At 43.5% G+C, this 23,518-nt stretch overlaps 1 protein-coding gene across 1 annotated transcript in view; it reads right to left on the bottom strand.

Annotated features, from left to right (window-relative positions):
- Positions 1-23,518, bottom strand: part of LOC138964250 (dynein axonemal heavy chain 3-like) — a 210,795-nt gene that overhangs the window by 54,832 nt on the left and 132,445 nt on the right. The window contains exons 43-48 of the mRNA XM_070336152.1: positions 12,804-13,042; positions 11,161-11,310; positions 4,103-4,319; positions 3,340-3,453; positions 2,461-2,610; positions 1,742-1,915 (exon numbers count right to left, since the gene is read on the bottom strand). Of these exons, the coding sequence (XP_070192253.1) occupies positions 1,742-1,915; positions 2,461-2,610; positions 3,340-3,453; positions 4,103-4,319; positions 11,161-11,310; positions 12,804-13,042 (1,044 nt within the window). The remainder of the gene's footprint in view (positions 1-1,741; positions 1,916-2,460; positions 2,611-3,339; positions 3,454-4,102; positions 4,320-11,160; positions 11,311-12,803; positions 13,043-23,518) is intronic.

Below are 23,518 nucleotides of genomic sequence, written 5' to 3' on the forward strand. Positions count from 1 at the left end.
CGGAATCTGGGAGTGCGGAGGCGACGTCCTGAGGGCAGGACCTCAAAGTGGTGAGCGAGCACATGACTACTATCCTGAATGATGCAGCGGGCCTTTCGCACCACACGTCGTTCATACAGCACAGTCAGTCCTTCCTGTCTCACCCCCACAATCTTACCACATGTGTTCACCACCCGCCCAAGCACATTCTTACTCTTCACACACAGACCTCCATACCAGCAGATGAAAGAGAAAGTGAGAATGGATTCAATGAATGAAGTATAGAATGTTTGGAGGATGCGGCTGTTGATGTTCAGACTTCTGAGCTTTTGTAAGCAGTAGATTCTTGACTGACACTTCTTGTGGATAGCTTTAGTGTTTGAGGAGAAATTTAGTTTGTTGTCAATGACTGTACCGAGATATTTGTATTCAGTCACTCGCTCAACTTTCACACCATCTATGTACAAATCTGAAACTGTAGCTGGGTTTTTGCGAAAGTCAATAACTAGCTCTTTTGTTTTTGTCACATTTAGGGCTAAATAGTTATCTTTACACCAGGAGCTGAAATTTTGAACTTCAGAAAAATAAACAGAATCAGAGTCAGACAGACATAAAGGCATCAGTAAAAAGGACAGATACCAAAAATCACACACATGCATGCATACACACAAACGATATGCTAAATACATACAGGCATGCAAAATATACTCCACAAAGAGAACATATTAATGGAAGGGCGCTGGTTCTGTGCGACACTTAGTTTTCGAGATAGGTGTGACTGACGAAGTACAGGACGTCACATTCCAAATAAGCACGACTATGTTGCAGGTGGAAGCCGCTGAGATTGCATTTCTTCGGGAGGTTTCCGCAAAAATAGATATTACACGATATGCGTGAAACAGTTGAGAAGCAGACGATCTCTGAGATCTCTGTTCGTCTCGTGATAACGTTATTTTGTATGATAACCATTCACTTGCAAACTAGAGTATACAATTTGGTGTGTCAGTGGTAAATGTAAATAGAAATGTGTAATACAGACAAAGCAAACAAATAAACGTGTTTTTCTCGTGAAAATATTACGTTGTGCTGGTGTTTGGGTGGCCACGTGATGTACACAAAGCAAAGTGCGGGACGGACTCTGCTCTGTGCTGTAACACTGGCAAGTTCAAAACACGAGAAAAACGATTTCGTTATGCGGGCAGCCACGGGGGATGTATGTATTTTTCAAATGGTTGTAAAATAAGTCTTGTATTTATCACAGGCCCGGTTCTTTTTTTTGTCACACCTAAAACCGTTATTTCTTGTGAGCGACGCAGCATTATATCCACAACATACAAGACCAAAAATTTCAAAACAAACAATGAAGAAAAAACAAGGTTACACCACCTAAATCATGAAGAAATGTACACACCACACACACACACACACACACACACACACACACACACACACACACACACACACACACCCACCCACACCCACCCACACACCCACCCACACCCACACACATACAAAATCAAATACACATGCAGACTCAGACACAAAAATGTAAAGTCACACACCTCTCGCAACTCATCAAGATCCTGTATGTCAAAAATGTAAAGTCACACACCTCTCGCAACTCATCAAGATCCTGTATGTCAAAAATGTAAAGTCACACACCTCTCGCAACTCATCAAGATCCTGTATGTCAAAAATGTAAAGTCACACACCTCTCGCAACTCATCAAGATCCTGTATGTCAAAAATGTAAAGTCACACACCTCTCGCAACTCATCAAGATCCTGTATCTCATCATACTGCTTGTCGTCGCCTTTCTTCATGTAGTCACCGAAAATAAGGCAACGAATATCGTCATCAGCGATGAGATGGTCGGGATCTGCGATGTGACTAAAGAGCGAGTTTAACTTTTCCTTGAAGTGATTCTCCACACGGACCTGGGAAAAAGCAAATACAAAAAGTTGAGTTTAAAAACTACAACATCCACTGCATCAAAAAAAACAAGAACGATATGTAATTGGAACATTTAATTAATGACAAAAACAAAATGTTACATTCACTGTAGTTTGATCCAACAGTCTTTGAAGTAAATACTTATGATACAGATACTAAATCTAAGAAATTGTCCAAGAAACTCACTCAGAAGATACAAGGGAGGCAATTTTGAATTTTGAAGCAACTACTGAATTTTGAAGTACAAGTAAAATGCATGAATGCATATGGCCCACGTAGATGCACAAACAATAGAGTAAAGAACCTTAGAAGTTGCTGCAAAATTTGTTGCAATCTTATTGTAGACGAACATAGATCATTGGAACAAAAACTCTCTGGAAACAGTGTACATGCATAGAAAACACAGGGAAAATGACTGTGAGCTTGAACAGGGCAGGAAGGAATGGACAAGGGTCAAGGCGCAACTTCAAGATATGCAGTCATACAGCAGTCCCTGCAATGTACAGCCCCAACAATAAAATAGGCTCACCTTGACGATCCGGAAAAATGCCTCTCTGTCGTCGTCATCGACCAAGCGGTCGTAGAAGACGCGGTAGACTTCGTGCATCCAGAGGCGACAGATTTTCTGTGCCCCATCCACGCCCTGAGGCACTACTGATGACTTTAGAAGCAACACTCCCTGAAAATACAAACAGAAATATATTGTATTAAACTAAACAACTCAAGGCCAACATGTATAAATGAGGTTGTGAGATTAGAAACTGCTGACCACAACGGATTATCGCGTGTAAGTGAATCAGGTTCTTCAAGTATTCTGAGGTTGGTTTCATGTTAACGTCTATTCTAGAACAGAAGTTTCAAGGAGACATGTGCACACGCTATTACTAGCAATGGACAAACCTATATGTAAATTCCTGCATCCATGAACACAGCCACACCATTACAAACATTCACGTACAGAAGATAGTGTATACTGCATTCACTTAAACATATGCACACACTTTGCACATAAAATTTTTTCATTTACCCCCCCCCCCCCCCCCCCCCCCCCCATTCATCCCTACTCCTTGAGCATGTCTAAAACAGAAGTGGGTTCTGATATATGGACCGTATTACACCCACACATTCCCACCCCTTCAGTGAGACCTCACCGAATTTTAACATAAACACAGAGGCAGATTCTGACATTTGGACCCTCACACACACACACAAATGTAAGCATGCACGAACACACTCACACACACACAGACTCATACATACACAGACTCACACAAAAACATACACATTCACACATGCATTCACAAACACACACACACATGCACACACACACACACATATGCACTCACACACACACACACACACACACACACACACATGCACTCACACACACACAAGCTGTGATAAATACCTGCACAACACGGGCAAAGTCTCGCAGGTTGAAGAGGTAGTGAGACTTGGAGGGTGTGGGGAGGAAATGTGAGATAGCCTCCTGGTACACCTCTAGTGTCGCTGACAGAATGATCTGAAACATTCAAGAACAAAACATAATCAGTATGGTTGTAGGATACTTCTTAAGAAACACACAGTCACTTCAAAAATAGATTCAGATACCCTAGAGACTGAGTCTGAGTAATCCAAGTAAGTACTGCGTTCGCTCGATTTGCGGAGACGAGCGTGACGCGTCTCGATCTTTTGATGTGGTTACTCGAGACTATCTTAATATAGTCTCGGCGATGACTGTTTTTTGTGTGTTAATCTGTTATTTTGATGACGGCAGCTTGACTAAATGTTTTTATATCGCTTCACGCGACTTGTTTTAATCAGATCTTCTTGTGTATCTATGGGCTTTGCTTTCTTATTTATGAATTGTCTGGAACAGTATGTTTATATGGTGTTTTTTGCATTGTATGCTTGCTCAGCAGTCAAATAAACATGGGTTATGAGACATTTGGAGCCACGTAGAAAGCTTTCAATTGATAAGTATTCTGCATTTCAAGTTCAAACTCCCACCCAAGTTATGCGGCGTTGGACGGAGTCAAAAGTGCCAAAGTGCTAGAATATGGTGTTTTTGCTCAGCAGTCAAACAAACATGGTTTATGAGGCATTTAGAGCCACTTAGAAACTTTTAATTTGAGAGCAGCCACCTGTGTATAAGTTCACACTTCTCTTACCCTTGAGAAGCGGCGCTGGACGGTGTCAAAGGTGCCAAAGTGCCAGTCCAGGATAGGGCCGAAGATGTTCTTCATGGTCTCCTCGTCGAACGTCTCGATGCCGATGACATTGAGGTGCCGCAGGAAGCGCGGGGTGACCATGTTGCGGCCACCACCAGGGGGACCCATAGCGCTCAGCATCAGAACGTCCTGCAGGATCAGCATGCTGTTGTCCTTTCTGTGAAAATGGATGAGAACGTGGCTTGAACATGGATTTGAGATTTTTTCTGACTCCCGTTCTCATGATAGTTCTTACCATGCTTGCTTATGAGACATCAGATTAAGAAGTGAATTACAACAGAAAATTACATGGACAATATCAGAAACACAGGCGCTGAAAACCACAATGTTGAACTAACCCGTTCGACTCATGATCAAGCAAACTGATCTAGTCACACAGAGGTTTCTGTCTAGTCCATCAGCAAGGGGACTTTCACAAGTAGCTAAATTGGAGTGCAAAAGAAATTGCAGAATACAGTAGGGTGAAAAACAAAACTTCTAAGGTTGTGTAGGTGTCACACAAGCGGTCAAAAGGTTCCAGGTTGTCCATCAGAGCTTTCAGCTACCACTGGTGAGCAGGCTGGCTATGACATTACCCATACAGAAACATTGCAATACTCATGCATATGTTAACTTGAAAAGCTGGTGACAATTAAGCTGATTCCCTCCAGGTATCACAATCGAAAATTTTTCATTAAATTTTGATTTAATATAATATACTTACCCAATTCTTATGAATGCATTGACTTTAGTCCCACATGCTAGATGTCGAAAAACCTCTCAAATTACCTGCCCTTAGTAGGGTGGTAACCAAGCTAAAAGCGACGCCATAGCCGTTGCTATGGCCTGACCTTGCTCGGTTACCCATAACACCCTGCGCACTACGTGAGCGCCAGCATCCGTAATAATCATTCGAGACTATTAGTCAAACAAACCCCCAAGGACATAATCCAGCGGGGACGGATGGGAGGGTATTAACTATAAGAATTGGGTAAGTATATTATATTAAATCGAAAATTTTTAATTAAATTTTGATTTAATCACATATTCTTACTCCAATTCTTATGAATGCAGATTCCTCCTAAAGGCGGAGGGAACTTACTTATGTCCTTGCAAGCACCTGCCCTGCAGCGACCAAAGCCGGCAATGCACTGGAGCCATCCAGTCGCGTGCAAGAGATGTCACGAAGGTAGAAGCTGATGAAAACATCGTCTGACTTCCAGTAAGCTGTCTGCAAGACATCGCTTAATCGCCCTGAACGTAAGACGGCCACAGAGGACGCCCAGGCTCTGGCCTCATGTACTCGAGCTGATGTCAGAGGAAGGACTGAACGCCCCCCCCTCTCCTGAGAGAGCCACCACTTATATGCTCGTCTAATGAGGGTCGCCACCCATCTTGTTAGGGTCAATTTCGATATGTCCCTGTCATATTTCGTGTTCAATGAAATGAACAAAAGTTTTTGGCTTTTGGCCCTAACCGACTGAGTGCGAGCCAAGTAAGACTTCAAGGCCCTAACTGGACAGTTAGCTAAGTCCGGATCGTGCGAAGCTAGGATAGTCCCAGGCGGGGGGACTCGGACCACGGGCGGGGATTGGCCTGGCTTTTGATTTTTCGCGAGAAAACCAGGCCGGAAATGAAGCGACATTGAACCATCGCGCTCAAACGCGATGTCTTCCGACAAACCCGACAAGGCATGTATCTCACTGCCTCGCCGAGCAGTAGCCAGAAGAAGCAGAAAAACCGTCTTGCGTGTTAAATCAGTCAGGCTAGCAGCCTGCAAAGGCTCAAACGCCGCAGACCGCAAATATTCTAAAACCAAAAATAAGTCCCATGCCGGGACAGAGGTCCGTCTCTGCGCTTCCTGGAGAGCGGCCCCTTTGATCACACTAGCAATCACTCCGTTAACGTTAATCAATCTGCCTATCTGTCTCAGAGTAGCAGATATAGCAGAACGTCGGACTCTCAAAGCAGAGGCCGAACTGCCCTGAGCAGACAAAAAAGAAAGATGATTTGCCACCTGTAACGAGCGCGGGGCCACAGCATTGACCCCCGCCTCCCTACACCACTTGGCCCAGGCAGCCCAATGGCAAGCATACACAGACGCAGTCGAGGACCTATGCGCCTTAAAAACCAAATCCAGCGTCGAGTCTGAAGCGCCAGATTTCCGCAGTTCCGACCTCACAGTCTCCAAACGTGTAGGCGCAGGGCCTGCGGGTCTCTGTGCGGGATGCCTGTTCTTGGCTGAACGAGCTCTCCCCGCACTAGATTTAGAGGGATCGGAACTCCTTTTGCCAACAACAGCAGATCTGGAAACCACTGCTGGGAAGGCCACCAGGGGGCTACCAGCAGCAGGAGCTCCGGACGATTCAGCTCGGCTTTCCTCACCACTCTGCTGAGCAGAGGGAAGGGAGGATATGCGTAGGCCTGAAGGCCGCTCCACGAGATCTCCAACGCATTGCTTGCCCAAGCTTCCGTGTCCGGAAAGGGAGACACGAAAATGGGAAGTCTCTTTGAAAACCTCGTTGCAAATAGATCGATCATGGGCTTCTCCACCTGTGCCCACAGGCGTTGGAGCGCCCCATGAGTGATCGTCCATTCGGTGTGCAACACCTGAGAGGACCTGCTGAGTGAATCCGCCAGTGCGTTGAGCTTGCCCGGAAGAAACTCTGCTGAGATCGTGACCCGATGCGAGTGGCACCACACCAGAACCTCGCACGCCCTGTCTGACAGGGAAAACGACCGAGCTCCTCCCTGCTTGTTGATGTAAGCAGCGACAGTGGTATTGTCCGTGTGCAACCGGACATGTCTGCCGCCCACCAGAGGGAGAAACGCAAGCAAACCGAGGGAAACCGCCTCCAACTCCAGGCGATTGATATGCCAAAGACGCTGGGACTGAGTCCAAAGACCGGAGGCCGTCTGGCCCCCGATGTGAGCCCCCCACCCGGCCATTGACGCATCCGTAAAGAGGTCTATGTCCGGAGGGGGCAGAGAGATGGGAACCCCCTGAGAGATCCAGTCCAGGTCCAACCACCGAGCAGTCGCGTGACTGAACCATCCCTGCGTGGGGACGATTCTGTCCCAATCCTGCGAAGCCGGCTCCCAGAGAGAGCTGAGCGCAGCCTGGAAAGGCCTCTTGTACACCCTCCCTAAGGGAACCAGAGTTGCCATAGATTCCATTTGGCCCAGAATCGAGGTAAGGACCCTCACCGAAGCCTGCTGGCTGCCAGCCACGGCCAAAATGAGAGCATGAAGCTTCTGAATTCTCTCCTGCGTAGGCCGGACCGTCCAAGCGACCGTGTCGAACGCCATACCGAGGTAAACAAACCTCTGCGAGGGAGTCAATTCCGACTTCGCTTGGTTCACAGAGAACCCCAGGCTCAGAGCCCGGTTCAACACCACCTGAGTGTTCAAGTGGCACACTGACTGACTCTGATTCAAAATCAACCAGTCGTCGAGGTACGTCCGTAGACGAATACCTCTTTGCCTGATCAGCGCGGCCAGCTGCCTGATCACCATAGTGAAAACCCACGGGGCCAGGGACAGCCCGAAGGGCAGAGCCCTGAATTGAAAGATCCGATGACCCCAGCGGAAACGAAGCCACTTTCTGTCCACTTGATGCATAAGGATATGAAAGTAGGCGTCCGTCAAATCCACCGAAGTCACCCAATCTCCCCGGCGTAGGGCCTCCCTGACCGAAGCTGTTGTCTCCATACGAAACTTGATCTTCCGAAGAAACTTGTTCAAGAACGAAAGATCGAGAACAGGCCTCCAGCGGCCCGACGCCTTGGGCACTACAAACAGGCGTCCGTAAAACCCCGGCGAGGAGTGATCCACAATCTCTTCTATAGCCTCCTTGGCCAAAAGAGACCTGATCTCTGTCTCTATGGCCGCTGTGGCCTCTTGGCTGGCCGGAAAACGAAAGGGAGGAGGAACCCTGGTCAAGGGAGCCTTTTCCCCCTCCCACAACAGCCGGAATCCCGATCGCACCACCCGTAAAATCCATTGGCTGTGCACTAATGCCTGCCACATGGAAATAGCCCTGGTGGGGCCACCCGCCACCACAAGAGTGGGGGGAACAGGGGTGATGTGATCGGGAGAGCCTCATTGGGGGGAGGGCTTTCGAGCCCCACCCCTCCCCTTCCCGAACGAGGGTTTCTTAGGATAAGGAGCACCCTTAGCTGGTGCGGCCTTATCTCCCTGTTCCTTAGGACGAGAGGAGCCGTGCTGCTTCTTGTTCCAGAAAGGCTTCGAAGAAGACTGAGATTTCTTTGGGATTTTAAACGAAATCCCAACGAGATGTCTGTCTTTAGCCTCCTGAACTTCCCGCTGCCTTGCATCCAGGGCTACTCTACCCAAGAGAGAGCCCTCAACAAAAGGCGAGGAACGCAGTGAGTCCACAGTGGACTGCTGGGAAAAGCCTGCTTGAGAAAGCAGCAAATCACGCCGTGAAAAGACAGCATGAGCATACAGCCTTGCTGAAATGCTCATCCTCTCAGAATTCACCATCCCCAAAGCAGCAAGCAGTATGGAGATGTCACTGGCTGAGGCGTCTTCCCTGAGTCTAAAAGGCTCCAAAGAGCCAGCAACAGCTCGAGTAAGAGCTCGGAGCAAAGACTCTGCCATAGAAGCCAATTCAAGATCAAGACGCCCTATCTCCTCCGGAGAAGAGAGAGAAGCGTCCGAGAACGAGACCCCTTCCTTAGCAGAAGGCTGCTTTGGCAACAAGGCAAGCAACTCCGGCGGAATTGGCAAAGTTGCCCTCGGCAAAGCAAAAGTCTGAACAAAGTTCCTTGACTTCACATTCCAGTCCAGCTTTTTCTGCACTAACGGCGAAAAAGCAGTGGCCTGCGCGTTTGACGCTAGCCATGGATCGGCTGAAGCAGGCGCTGTATCGTGAGCATGCAACAAAGGGAAAGGAGTTGGCGACAGACCGCTGCCCTGAGGGGCCGGTCGAGCCAAAAGTTGCGACATGTGATAAGCCACGGCAGGCGATTCCACAAAACGAAACGATTGTGAACTCTCCTGTGAAGGCCGAAAATCATTCGCCGCGGATGGTGGAAAAGAGACATCCTGTCCTGAATCCACCACCCCCTCCGGAAAGTAACGAGCTGCCACACAAGCCGCTCTTCTCATGGCTTGCCTAAACCCAAAAGGCAAGACTACACACTCCTCATCTTCCACAGAAGAATCCGAATCCCCAGCCTCTACAGTATCACTGTACACAGGAGGGGAGACAGGAGCCACAAAAGCTTGACCCGATCCCGCTTGCCACCCACCATCCCCCCCCTGCCCCACTGGGGTAGAAGGGTAGACAGTAGGGACAGAGGCCCGCCAAGAAGGCGGGGGGAGGGGGCCACCCAACAAAGCCGCGCCAGGCCCATTGTTGGTAGACCGCTGACCGGGCGCTTGGCCCCAACAGTCAAAACCAGTCTGGCCAGTTTGAGCTACCCCGCCCGCTGCATGCGGTGGGTGTTGGCTCGCAGCTGCAGCAAGCGAACCCTGCGAGGGGTAAGACTGAGTGAGAGGCGAGACCGTGAAAGGCCGCCCCCACCCGTCAACCTGCTGTAGTCCCGTTGCCCCACCACCCCTGCTGGGGAGAGGGGCGGCTGCTAGCAGTGGACAATAGCGGCACTGACTGAGACGTCAGTCCAACAGCGGACACCCGATCATGCCCGGCGGGCGAGAAAGGGTGAGCCGCTACACCAGCCCCCACCCAGTCCCGCCCCGTGGGTGGGAAAGAGTGAGAAGCCGACACAGCCCCCTGCCCCCAGTGGGACAAGGCGGGACCAAGCCCGGGCTGTGACCTACCATGCCCCCTCTCTCCCTCTCCCACAAGGGGAGAGAGCTGACTTCCCACTGCAGTGTTGCTAAAAGCAAGCTGAGCGGGAAGAGAAAGAGAGGAAGCAGACCCCCTCTCCTTACGGAGAGAGTGTTCGAGCGCAACCGCAGCACTACCAGAGGCAGAGAGGGAAGGCCCGAACTGGTCAGGTGCACCAAGCAAGTGCGCAGAAGAAATGGCCGCCCGGCCACCCCCCCCATCCGCAGGAGTCGCCGGAGTCGACGACGACGACGACCCCAGCCGAGCCAGGGAGGAAGGATCCCCTACCGCCGGAGGCAGAGGAGGGGCCCCAGATCGAGACGCAAACTGTTGAGAAATAAAATCAAACAATTCGGACTTTAACGAGCCCAGGGCTGAAGGCCCCGGCTCCTCACCCCCATCAGGGGACGCGAGCTGTGAACGAAACGGAACCCGTCCTCGGAGGGATAGGAACATCAAACGAAGTGCTATTTGACGGATCTTCTACCCGCATAATAGGCACGTCAACGCTCTTGGCTTTACCCTTAGCTTTAGCTTTCTTAACTGGGCTAAGAGCCTTGTCGCCTTCCAGTCTCGCACTCAGTTTAGCTTTGTTGTCGGCCATTTTAAGACCGGCGAAAAACAGTCACCCAGAACAAAATTATCTGCGTGCGTGTTCAAAACAAAGCTAACAACATTTACATTCCAAACGTAAAAAGGAAAGATCTCACCCAAAAGGTAGACGGACAGGTAGACCCCCAAGAACCGGCTAGTCTCACGGACGAGCAGGCATGTGAAGGCCAAAAGTGAGAGCGAAATTCGGACACGTCCACCGTGTGTTGTCGAAAGTCGAGAATGATTATTACGGATGCTGGCGCTCACGTGGTGCGCAGGGTGTTATGGGTAACCGAGCAAGGTCAGGCCATAGCAACGGCTATGGCGTCGCTTTTAGCTTGGTTACCACCCTACTAAGGGCAGGTAATTTGAGAGGTTTTTCGACATCTAGCATGTGGGACTAAAGTCAATGCATTCATAAGAATTGGAGTAAGAATATGTGATTAAATCTTCCATGAAGGATTACAAAGCACTGACCACAACGGATTGGCGCGTGGAAGTGAATGGTTCTTCAAGTATTCTGAGTTTGATTTAATCCCAAACATTCACACACAGTCGATTTAAAAAAAATGTTTCAATATTTTTATTTATTTCATTGTCCACTCACCTGTCATACCAGAAGTTGTGGTCAATCCACTGACGCAGGATCTCAATGGGCGGCTGAGCCCCGTACTTCTCCTTGGCCGGCATGTTGAGGTCGTCCACAAAGATGCACAGCTTCATGCCGGGAGCTGGTCCGTACACTGACTTCTTCCGCCTGCACACACATGGATGACGTACATTTACAGTGGGACCTCCCCTTTGAGACCCAAAAATAAACTCAGAAAATCAGGCCTCTTCTTCTTCTGCTTCTTCTGCGTTCGTGGGCTGAAACTCCCACGTACACTCGTGTTTTTTGCACGAGTGGAATTTTACGTGTATGACCGTTTTTTACCCCGCCATTTAGGCAGCCATACGCCGTTTTCGGAGGAAGCATGCTGGGTATTTTCGTGTTTCTATAACCCACCGAACTCTGACATGGATTACAGGTTCTTTTTCGTGCGCACTTGGTCTTGTGCTTGCCGCGTGTACACACGGGGGTGTTCGGACACCGAGGAGAGTCTGCACACAAAGTTGACTCTGAGAAATAAATCTCTCGCCGAACGTGGGGACGAACTCACGCTGACAGCGGCCAACTGGATACAAATCCAGCGCGCTACCGACTGAGCTACATCCCCGCCCTAAATCAGGCCTCAAGAGCTGTGAAGTCTTAAATGGAAGAAAATTTACAAATGTCGTTATCAAAATATCTGAAAAACTATGGTCTTGAAAAGTGTGTGTGTGTGTTGGGGGGGGGGGGGGGGGGGTGTCCAACGGTATTTCAAACATATTCAGCAATCTCAGTGAGCTTCAGATTATACTGTAGCCTTCAGCTCCCTGCACATAACATTCTTGAGATCACAACGCTTGTCCAACGCTCAGTTACAGTCACTAAACATAGAAGAGCTCACAGCACATCAGTTCAAGAAGGAACGTCTACTTTCTTATTGGAAAGAAATGTTAATAAAATGGCATAAAAATACATAACAGGGACAGGCCTGAAAGTGGCGAGTATTTTACTCGCCATGGTGAGTAGAAACATGTAACTGGCGAGTAGAAATGTTCATTTACTCGCCAAATGCGAGTAAAGTTGCTGAAACAAATTGTTGGTTTGGCTAGTAAAGTTTGCTATCTGGCTAGTAAATTTTCAGAATTACTAGCCAAAGGCGAGTACACCATTTGTTGGACTTTCAGGGCTGAGGGAGTGACAAGATGTAAAAATAAAAGTCATCCAAGTAAATAAGCCCATGTGTTTATTATGTTTCATCCACTCTAACAGTTTGACAAGTGTTCCATAGCACAACCAAACTCAATGCAGACTTCAATAAATGTGCTCATACTGCATGTTATCCATCATCTCGTCAAAAAGTATCAAGACACGGTTCGATGTCTTCTTACTCTTCGCGTGCGCTCCTTTTAGACTTCCACTCCTGTGGCACGCATGAATGCCGCAGTAGTACAGTGGAACCCCCCTTATAAGACCCCCCAATTTAGGACTTAAAACCTTGTTTTTTTTGTTTTTTTTTAGATGTTCTGTTCATAAGCTCTGTAAATTTACCTCCATTTTAAGACTCCCTCCTTTTTAAGACCTGATTTTCTCAGATTTTTGAAGGTCTTAAAAGGGGGGTTCCACTGTATCATTAGTTACAGCGTATTGAATTCTCCACCCACCTGTCCAGCTTAGAAAAGATGATGTCCTGCGTCTGGTTGGCGGAGGTCTGTGCGGAGAAGTTGATGTTGTTGATGATGAACTTGTCGCGGGGCAGGTCCAGGAGGTAGCTGTTGGTGATGGCGCTCTTCCCCGTCCCTGTCGCTCCCACGAACAGCAGGGGTTTGTCCAGGCTCAGGAAGCGTTCCAGGAAAAAGCGCTGCCGGACCGTCTCTGCTGTGTTGATGATGAGTGCGTTGATCTGTTGTGTGGGGAGGACAGAAACGGCAGGGACAGAGATGTCCGAGCCAACAAGCAGAAAGATTAATGTCTGCTGTGACTTAATTTAAATTATTTTTTAGAATATACAATATGGTATGCATAATTTTCAGAGAAAGCATTAGAATGTAGTTTCCATGCTCAAGTCAAACAAAATACAAGTTCAGCGCAAGTGACTGGAGAGAAAAATGGGACGATATAACATGGGGCTGACATGCAAATTAAAGCACAAAATAACATTTGAATGCTAAAATAAAATCCAAAGATGTGATCAAGTCATGCTGAATGTGAAAGAAACCCCAGTAAAAAGTAACCTTAGCTTTCCAAAAATATTCAAATGCAAAGACATGAAATTATCTGCAAAAGATGTAATAATGAAAGCATGCTGAAACAAACTCCCAGTGATTTTTTTTGTTTTGTTCGATGAGGACAAACGTCTGACAAAGAAATGGTGAAACAAATAGTATCCATGCATCCACACATCATGCTGAAATAAAATTTCAGGACGAAATGGATCTGGCATGCTGACTGACATAACTGCTAAGATGTGACTTAATAGGCAAGCTGGAAAAAAGGGCAAGGAAGTGAATCCGGCTTGTGGAACTGAAATGGGAAATAACTCGTGTCAGGATTTGTATGGGTTGTGCAAGAGTTGCACCCCTTAAAAAAAAACAAGGCAAATTTAATGTTGGCATTGATCAAATGTGTCAGAATTCATAAGCATGACAGTGAAAATGTGCTCCGATGTGCACTTTGTATAGTGTCCGTATTACGCCCTTTTCTTTAAAAACAAACGTGCACATATCATAGCTCATTATCACTGTCGCCATGATCGCATGTCTGCCAACTGATCAGTGTGTAAGCCAACTGAACCTCAACAGAGTTATTTCCGGGAATTGCCCACTGCAAAGGTGTGAACTTGTCATGCTTAATTATGCTGGGGAAAAAAAGCCAAAAGACCTGCTGCCTGCCTTCGTGGTCTCATTATTGGTCTGCACAAGTCAAGAGTTAGGGTCAGCACAACAGCTAACGACAATGATGAATTTGTCAATACATTTACAGTGTCAGAATGATAAACAAAGTTGATACTCATGTCTACAGAAAAGAAACTGCTAGTACTCATGAGCATTTTGAGTTTGTTAAATTGTTTCTTACAAAGAGGAGACTAAATTCTTCCAAACTTTGCTATTACGATGGTTCTGTACTGCGTACTTGTTCTGACTATATATACATAAGAAAAGACTGGTGTTAAAGTTGAGGACAGGAGACATTAATAACTGATACAAATAATAAAAATGATCTGTAATGTTATGACTAATTACAATCTAGATTGTATTTGCATGAGTCTACAATGAAAGTTTGTATGCTGAGTATACATGTTTGCTTTCAAACACCTCAGTCTTGCTGAAAAATAAGCAACTCCAAAGTTTCCATTTCCCATTCTCATTTAACTTTTAATTCTCAGACAGACAGACACATGACACAGACAGAGACAGATATACAGTCTCTCTCTCCACACATTACCCCTGCCTGTACAGTCTTTCCACAAATGACGCTGAATACAAAGTTAACAAACCAACGGTTGGAATTAACAAGTTCTATTTTTCCTTGATCAGTCTGCCTAATCTGCCCATCTGTCACTAATCTTCATCCGTCAGGTACATTTCTTCATCCGTCAGGTACATTTCTTCATCCGTCAGGTACATTTCTTCATCCGTCAGGTACATTTCTTCATCCGTCAGGTACATTTCTTCCTATGACTTCTAAAGCTTACCCGTACAGACAAAAATTAGGCCCTGTTGTGGCCTAGCTATTGTTGCAGACTCATTGCAACCTTGCAGTAGACTAGACAAGTCTACCGTGAACTTGCTGCAACTGGGTTGCGGATTTTCCATAAATGTTTGCCTTGTTTGTTAACCTTTGATGAAACAGATTTAAAGTCTGCGGTGGCATCACTGTGATTAATTTGGGATATTTATTGATAATACGCTTCCAATAAAAATGTGGGATGGTTGCATCATAACAGTGCAACTACAGGCATAGAATTCGCCTTTTTAACCCATCTGTTTATTTATCAATATTAGCCCAGATTGCTTACCATAATGCGCAGTTCCTGGTCTTTCTGTTAATAAAAGTTAACACATTAATACAGCAACACAATTAGAAACAGTGTCTGACATTAACATTATACAATTAATGATGTTCATTAATATTCAGAGTGGAAGATTAATGAGCAAGTCTGAGTATTATTAATCAGAATTAGTTATTTTGTTTGTGAAAGTTATTGAAAAATGAGATTTTTCCTTTATTTGCCAAGTTAACAGAAACAGTTACATTTGTAAGTGAGTAATTACGTGTAGTTGGCTTGATTAACAAAGAGATATAAAATCACTCCACTAATCAATGTTGGAAGCTAATATCTCATGTTGAAGGTTATTTCTTACATTTCAGAATAGAGGTTATTTTGGTGAAGAAAAAAATTTAAATCATGATAAAGAAAACTCGTGACTTTGAACAAATATTTACTATTTTCTCCATGGAAAGCAACCTTACCCTAATATATATAGCTGCAGGTCTTTTTCAACTTTTCTAAATTGCAATAAATGAATAATCAATTAAGACTTTAAATGTAATTTTCAAATGAACCCATTACCAGAATACAAGGGATGGTCAGAAGTATGACAAACTGACATTAAGTTAGTTCAGAGAAAAATAACATCCAAGATTATCAGAAAAAAAGGTGTAAAAAAAACATTGCCATGCAAAGCTGTGAATATTTTGTTTAGTGTTTGAACATTTATTCATTGAAGCCATAAATAAAAACTGGGAATAATCATTGAAAGATGAACAAGAAATGTTAATTGATAACAAATATGTTACATGTAGCTTACTTTTTGAGTTACCTTCAAGGATATAGACAACACTCAAACATCTAAGTATTGAAGACAAAGAAACATCAATATTGTACCACATAAAGAAAAAGTATGTCCAGAGATAGTTGCTAGTCATTCTGATCATACTAAAACAGGATTTACACTGTTCTATTTCAGACCACATATCTGACGGATTAAAATCATTCTCAATATATGCACAACATGCAAATGCTATCTGAAGAATGACTGATTATCTCTTTCTTTTTACCAAACAAAAAAAAGAAAAAAAAGAGTTGTTTGACAAATTTCTTCGGTTTAAAGATGCATGTGTCTAAAAATACCTTTAAATGTTATATAGTGTTCTGTCAAACAAAGAATCGTGGAACTTTAGTCAAATAAAATGTGCGCGGTCACTTCAGACGCTTGAAGCCAGCTGCAGGAGATGGGGGTGGTATGTCAGTAAAAGAAAAAATTCTTAAATTTTGAAATTGTTAAACGGGTAGAGATTTTTACATGTTTAATGATGGATCTTTTGTATGAAAAAAGCAAGCGCAAATCTTTCCTTCAAGAAAAAAATAACAACTATAAATGAATGTGTAAACAAATTTCAGATTTAAGACTTTACATGCAAGCTGATGTAGTGCATTTTGGGTAAATAAAGCCATGAAAAAGTTCAAAGCATCAATAAATGCGTTGGCTGCACTTTTTTCTCTTTCGCAATATTTGTGAACTGAAACTTGCATAAATCATCTTTTGAGTGAAAAATCCCCATGCAAACAGCACACATTTATTCTTACTGGTGTTTGTCTCTGCTTTTTTGTTGGTTGATCTTGCTTGAATTAAGGGCAAGAGAGGTCGAATTATTTACTGAGCAGTCACTATATACAAAGGAATTAAGAGATATATAAGGTTTGTTAGAACATGTACGCAAGGAATAATGTGTAAATAGCTTGGAAAGATAAGAAATAATATGTGTTGTATAAAGATGGATTTTTTTGCACAAACAATTAAAGGAACAAAATCCAAGACCTAAAAGATATCCAGCATGTGGAAGAGGTGTGTGTGACAACGGGTAAAACCGTCACTTAGCTATAATGAGCATTTTCGAGTACCTGAAATCCTCTTTTCATTTGTAAAGCACATGAATTTCCAAGTGCTAGTCATAGTTATAGATCTTTAAAATTCATAAATGGGGAAAAAAAACACACATGTTGTCAATTTGTTTAATTGATGATTTGTTATCTTTGCAGGCTTATAAAAATCCACAATATTTACACAGATATATATATATATATACGAAGCTGTGGAACAAAATTCATGCGTAAAGATGAAAGAAAAGAGAAATACTAATATCATATGATATCTAAGCATATTGTAAATAGCATGCTTTTGTTGATATGGATGCAACAAAAATAAAAAATAATAATAAATAATTTTTAAAAAACATCAATAAAAAACAAAAATTAAATTAATCCCAGCGAAGCTGGAGGTATCCCACGAACGCTATACTGTAATCGACTTGAGAAATTTTCATACCGATAATACATGATCAAGAAGGATTCTTTGTGCCCGGCTACGGGCTACAGTTGAAGATGGAAGTTCACCAAAAATTGGGAACATACTAACTAAAATACGGTGGGTGCAATAGGCGCCCCCATTTTTTGAGCAAACGCCACCCAAGGCCGCTTTGGACGGGTAGAAATTCCGTAGTTTCCAAGTCTATGGATAAAGCTCGCGTAAGAAGATTACGTCACGGTCGAAAGTCTTTGACGTCAATTAATGCATCATGACGTCATGCTTCCCTGTAGTCTTTTTCTCTCGAGCGGTGTGTGCATGTGTGTGTGTGTTCATTTTGTGCACATATGTACGTGTTAGTGTTACTGTTTGTTTGTGTGTGTGTGTGTGTGTGTGTGTGTGTATGTGCGTGCGTGCGTGCGTGCGTGCGTGCGTGCGTGCGTGCGTGCGCGTGTGCATGAGTCTGTATTCGTGTGTGTGTGTAAGAAAGAGAGAGAGAGAGGGAGAGAGAGTGTGTGTGTGAAAGTGTGTGTGCATGAGTTTGTGTGTATGTTTGTGTGTGTATGAGTGTGTATGTGTGTTTGTAAAGGTGTGTGTGTCCGTCTATGTGCGTATTTGTTTGTTTGTTTGCTTAACGCCCAGCCGACCACGAAGGGCCATATCAGGGCGGTGCTGCTTTGACATATAACGTGCGCCACACACAAGACAGAAGTCGCAGCACAGGCTTCATGTCTCACGACACCCAGTCACATTATTCTGACACCGGACCAACCAGTCCTAGCACTAACCCCAAAATGCCAGACGCCAGGCGGAGCAGCCACTAGATTGCCAATTTTAAAGTCTTAGGTATGACCCGGCCGGGGTTCGAACCCACGACCTCCCGATCACAGGGCGGACGCCTTACCACTAGGCCAACCGTGCCGGTCTATGTGCGTATGAGTGTGTGTTTTGTGTGTATGAGATTTGTTTGAGGCAATGTGTGTGTGTGTGTGTGTGTGTGTGTGTGTGTGTGTGTGCGCGCGTGCGTGCGTATACATGTGTGTGTGTGTATGTGTGTGTCTGTATAAGAGAGAAAGAGAGAGAGAGAGAGAGAGAGAGAGAGAGAGAGAGAGAGAGAGAGTGAGTGGGTGGGTGTGTGTATGTGCATGTGTGTATGTGCGTGTGCGTAAGTGTATGTGTGTGTGTATGTGTGTTACATGTCCGTCTGTCTATATGTGCGTATGGGGGTGTGTTTTGTGTGTATGAAGTGTGTGTGAGAGAGTGAGTGGGTGCGTGTGAGTATGTGTGTACGTGTGTAACTTGGGGTGTGTGTGTGTGTGTGTGTGTGTGTGTGTGTGTGTGTGTGTTTGAGAGAGAGAGAGAGAGACATAGAGAGAGAGATATAGAGAGAGATAGAGAGAGAGATAGAGAGACAGAGACAGAGAGAGAGAGGGAGAGAGAGAGAGTAATTAAGAGAGAGGTTTGTCTTTCGCTGGGGTATGCACTTCTACTTAATTAATATAATAAACAAGAAGGGCAAAGCCCATACGACTCACATGCTTGACCTCGACCTTTAGGGTAACTAAACCTAGCAATGACATCATACACTAAGAACTGCTTTACACATTTTTCCTACCAAAATACATGTGACCTTGACCCAAGGTCAAGGTCATCCAAGGTCATGCAACACAAAGCTGTTAATTCAAGACATAGGAAGTACAATGGTGCTTATTGGCTCTTTCTACCATGAGATATGGTCACTTTTAGTGGTTCACTACCTTATTTTGGTCACATTTCATAAGGGTCAAAGTGACCTTGACCTTGATCATATGTGACCAAATGTGTCTCATGATGAAAGCATAACATGTGCCCCACATAATTTTTAAGTTTGAAACGGTTATCTTCCATAGTTCAGGGTCAAGGTCACTTCAAAATATGTATACAATCCAACTTTGAAGAGCTCCTGTGACCTTGACCTTGAAGCAAGGTAAACCAAACTGGTATCAAAAGATGGGGCTTACTTTGCCCTATATATCATATGTAGGTGAGGTATTCAATCTCAAAAACTTCAGAGAAAATGGGAAAAATGTGAAAAATAGCCGTTTTTTAGGCAACATTTATGGCCCCTGCGACCTTGACCTTGAAGCAAGGTCAAGATGCTATGTATGTTTTTTGGGGCCTTGTCATCATACACCATCTTGCCAAATTTGGTACTGATAGACTGAATAGTGTCCAAGAAATATCCAACGTTAAAGTTTTCCGGACGTCCGGACGTCCGGACGACTCGGGTGAGTACATAGACTCACTTTTGCTTCGCATGTGAGTCAAAAAACCTAAAAATAAATAAATAAGAGAACAGAATAAGTTCTCATAACACTACTGAAGATACATGCACATGAAATACATGAAATGCTGAGAGAAAAAGGATTAAAAAAAACAACAAAAAAACAAAAAAGAGTATGAAAAATCATGCAGTCTGGCATGCAACCCCATCACATTGCAATATACATCAGATACATGTAAAACTACATTCTGCAACCGGCTCCAGAGCTTCAGCAGCTTACCAAGGTCTCTGAGGAGAAGACACTTTCTGTCGCCGCCTAGATTTCAAAATCAATGAAGCGCAAACGTAAATGCATGAACCAAAATCAATTGAAAACAAGCAAAAATGTGTAAATTAGAATCACATCTATTCTATTAACATATAAACATGCAACCACATAAAAGTTGAATGGTGAACGTGCAAATTGTGATATTGAACAGAACATGATGACAAATATACCCCAAAGCAAAGAGAGCAGATGTTTTGTTTAAAAAAAATCAAAACAAAAGCAGCTAAACAATGGAGAAAAAAAAATTATCGACAAAAAATTTCCATTCTGGCTACCTGGAATGCAGAAGTAAATCAACCATTATAAAGTAACTATCTCACATACAAATTCATTCATATGGTCATACACTGTCCTTCAGTTCTCACTTGAAACAGTACAAGATATAAACTCAGCCAACAGACCATTCCGTAAAAATATATGAAAGCTTTAATTGTTGTTAAACTTACCTGTGATGGATCTTTTTCATATCGATGCCCCCCCCCCCCCCCCCCCCTTTAAGACCCCCCAATTTTAAGACTGCCCTTTGACCCTGTTTTCTCAGACTTTTTGTTCATTAAACCACTGTAAATTTCCCCCATTTAAGAACGCCCTCCTTTATCAGATCTGATTTTCTCAGATTTGTTCTGAGGTCTTAAAAGGTTCCACTGTACATGTACTGTTAAAATAACAAAAAGAAGCTTACAAAATTTGAATTTTGTTTCTCTCCAGCCTTTACCTTCCAAATCTGCTACCATTTCCTTGACACCCCCTCCCCATCCCACCTCATTAAGCACAAGTACATTAATCATATTCTGAAGAGGTTTGCATTACTCATATTTTGCAACGAGCAAACAGTCCTACCAAAAACAAACTGACAATTTGACTCATAAACAAAATCTAAAACATGTCTACACTAGCACTGCAGAGCCATACTACTGCAAAGAAACAGACAGAAAAACATTTACACAAACAAACATGGAGAGTAAAAAAGACAATACCAAAGACGTTTTTATAGCAGAAGCATAAATTCTACAGTCCAAACAAAATTGCAATCTATCTACATATTCTTTGAATAAAAAGGCAACAGAAATTTAAAATCTTGGAACATAAACTATACGAGCAACAACAAGAAAACCAACACAACTTAAAGCACTATACTACTGTGCAAAAAAATATTTCTGAAAAAGCTCAATACATGTACCCGGTAGATAAAAAAGCACCACAAAAGAATTCGCTTACAGTGTCAAAATTGCTTGACACATCTTCATGCACACTCTTTCGCATGAGACTTCAACATTTCTCTCACCACTTCAAGTCATCAGGTATATAAGGGACATATTACTATTGCTGTTGATTAATAAATCTCTTCAAAAGGTTAAGAGTCCATAACTGAAACCATGCAAATATTAAAAAATAAAATTTAAATATTTGTCAAGTCAAGTCAAGTCAAGTCAAACAGTTTATTTACCAAATGCAAAGCACAGGATTTTGTTATGGTGTATGCATAAAACTTCACACTCCTTCCACACGCATATATCATTATAAATATGTACAGATAAACATTCCTGTTTCGATATCTGCAGATCTTGTATTATTCTGCTAGCACTACTGAATTAGGTCAATATAATTATGCTCTTATATCAACCAGACCTGGGAACCCCTGTTTTGCACTTGGAGTTATTCTTAAACAAACTTTTGAACATCGATGATTTAAACATGCTTCGCGCGCGACCGTTGCACCTTTGATTAAGTTTACCAATACCTTTAAAATGAATGTTTCTTTCAATATTTAATGACAAAAGCTGTAATAACTGATCAAATGCAGAGTTATACAATTATTTTAATCATTAATTAAATGAATCACAAAAAAACAGTCTTAAGAATTTTTTGTTTCCACCGACCGTACTGATCGTATTGTACCAATCAAGCGTACAAAACACGGCGAAATCGTATGGGTTCCCAGGTCTGATTAAGCTAATGCCTCCAGAGGGCCCCCCAAGAACATGTGCTAATCTTAGAATGCCTGCTATACACCAATTGCTACCTATGACGCATATCCGTTTTCGTTTCGACAGAGCTTCCTGCGAGGTTTGAGCATTTACAATTCAGCCAAGCGACCATTTAGAAAATCTTCGTACGTCTAGCGGGGTCACGCGTTATGCTGAAAAAGAGATTCTGCTATAGATCTCTTCCTCCCGTCTCCCAACCCAGCTTCGAAATGGTCCATAGACTAAATTGTGGAAAACTTGCTGTGGTTACTTTTCTACGATATTATAAAGTTTGAAATTGACGGAGTTACTTCCCATGTGAAGGGTTCATTAATAGGAAACACAATGCCAGTCCATACTTTCACATTGTCCATCCCACCAAAGATACATTAACACTTAATTAATGTGAAAATCGCCAACCAAAAGATTAGCTTGCCATGTTGTTAAACCATTTTTCAGACATGGGATTCAGAAAAAGTGATAATTAAGGAAAAAGAAGGTGGAGGTCTGGGGGCCGCAGAAGGCCCCCAGTACGGTCCAGGGGCAACGCCACTGATCGGGGTCTGGGGGCGAAGCTGAAGGTTTTTAGTGTTTTAGACACACAAAACTGGCCCTGAAATGCATATTTCAGCTTAATCATAGAGCTTCTATATCAATGGCAATAACAACAATTCAAACAGCAGGGAAACATATGGAAGAAAATTTTCTCAGCGGATTTGCACGAATCTCAAGAATGATCCCTGGAGCCTAAAAATAAGAATCCCATGTCTGATTTTTCGAGAAAGTGACCTGTCTGATGCAATAAATGTGAACGCATTTTTGTGTGTGACTGTATGTTATTTGGAACTCAGAGTCTAAACCCAAAAATTTGAGTAGCCATTTTTCCCATAAAAAAGTTAAAAACAAGTCGCGTAAGGCGAAAATACAACATTTAGTCAAGTAGCTGTCGAACTCACAGAATGAAACTGAACGCAATGCCATTTTTCAGCAAGACCGTATACTCGTAGCATCGTCAGTCCACCGCTCATGGTAAAGGCAGTGAAATTGACAAGAAGAGCGGGGTAGTAGTTGCGCTAAGAAGGATAGCACGCTTTTCTGTACCTCTCTTTGTTTTAACTTTCTGAGCGTGTTTTTAATCCAAACATATCATATCTATATGTTTTTGGAATCAGGAACCAACAAGGAATAAGATGAAAGTGTTTTTAAATTGATTTCGACAATTTAATTTTGATAATAATTTTTATATATTTAATTTTCAGAGCTTGTTTTTAATCCAAATATAACATATTTATATGTTTTTGGAATCAGAAAATGATAGAGAATAAGATGAACGTAAATTTGGATCGTTTTATAAATTTTTATTTTTTTTTACAATTTTCAGATTTTTAATGACCAAAGTCATTAATTAATTTTTAAGCCACCAAGCTGAAATGCAATACCGAAGTCCGGGCTTCGTCGAAGATTACTTGACCAAAATTTCAACCAATTTCACGAAAAGCCGGATATGACGTCA

This window comes from Littorina saxatilis, linkage group LG4, assembly GCF_037325665.1.
Source record: "Littorina saxatilis isolate snail1 linkage group LG4, US_GU_Lsax_2.0, whole genome shotgun sequence".
NCBI classification, from domain to species: domain Eukaryota; kingdom Metazoa; phylum Mollusca; class Gastropoda; order Littorinimorpha; family Littorinidae; genus Littorina; species Littorina saxatilis.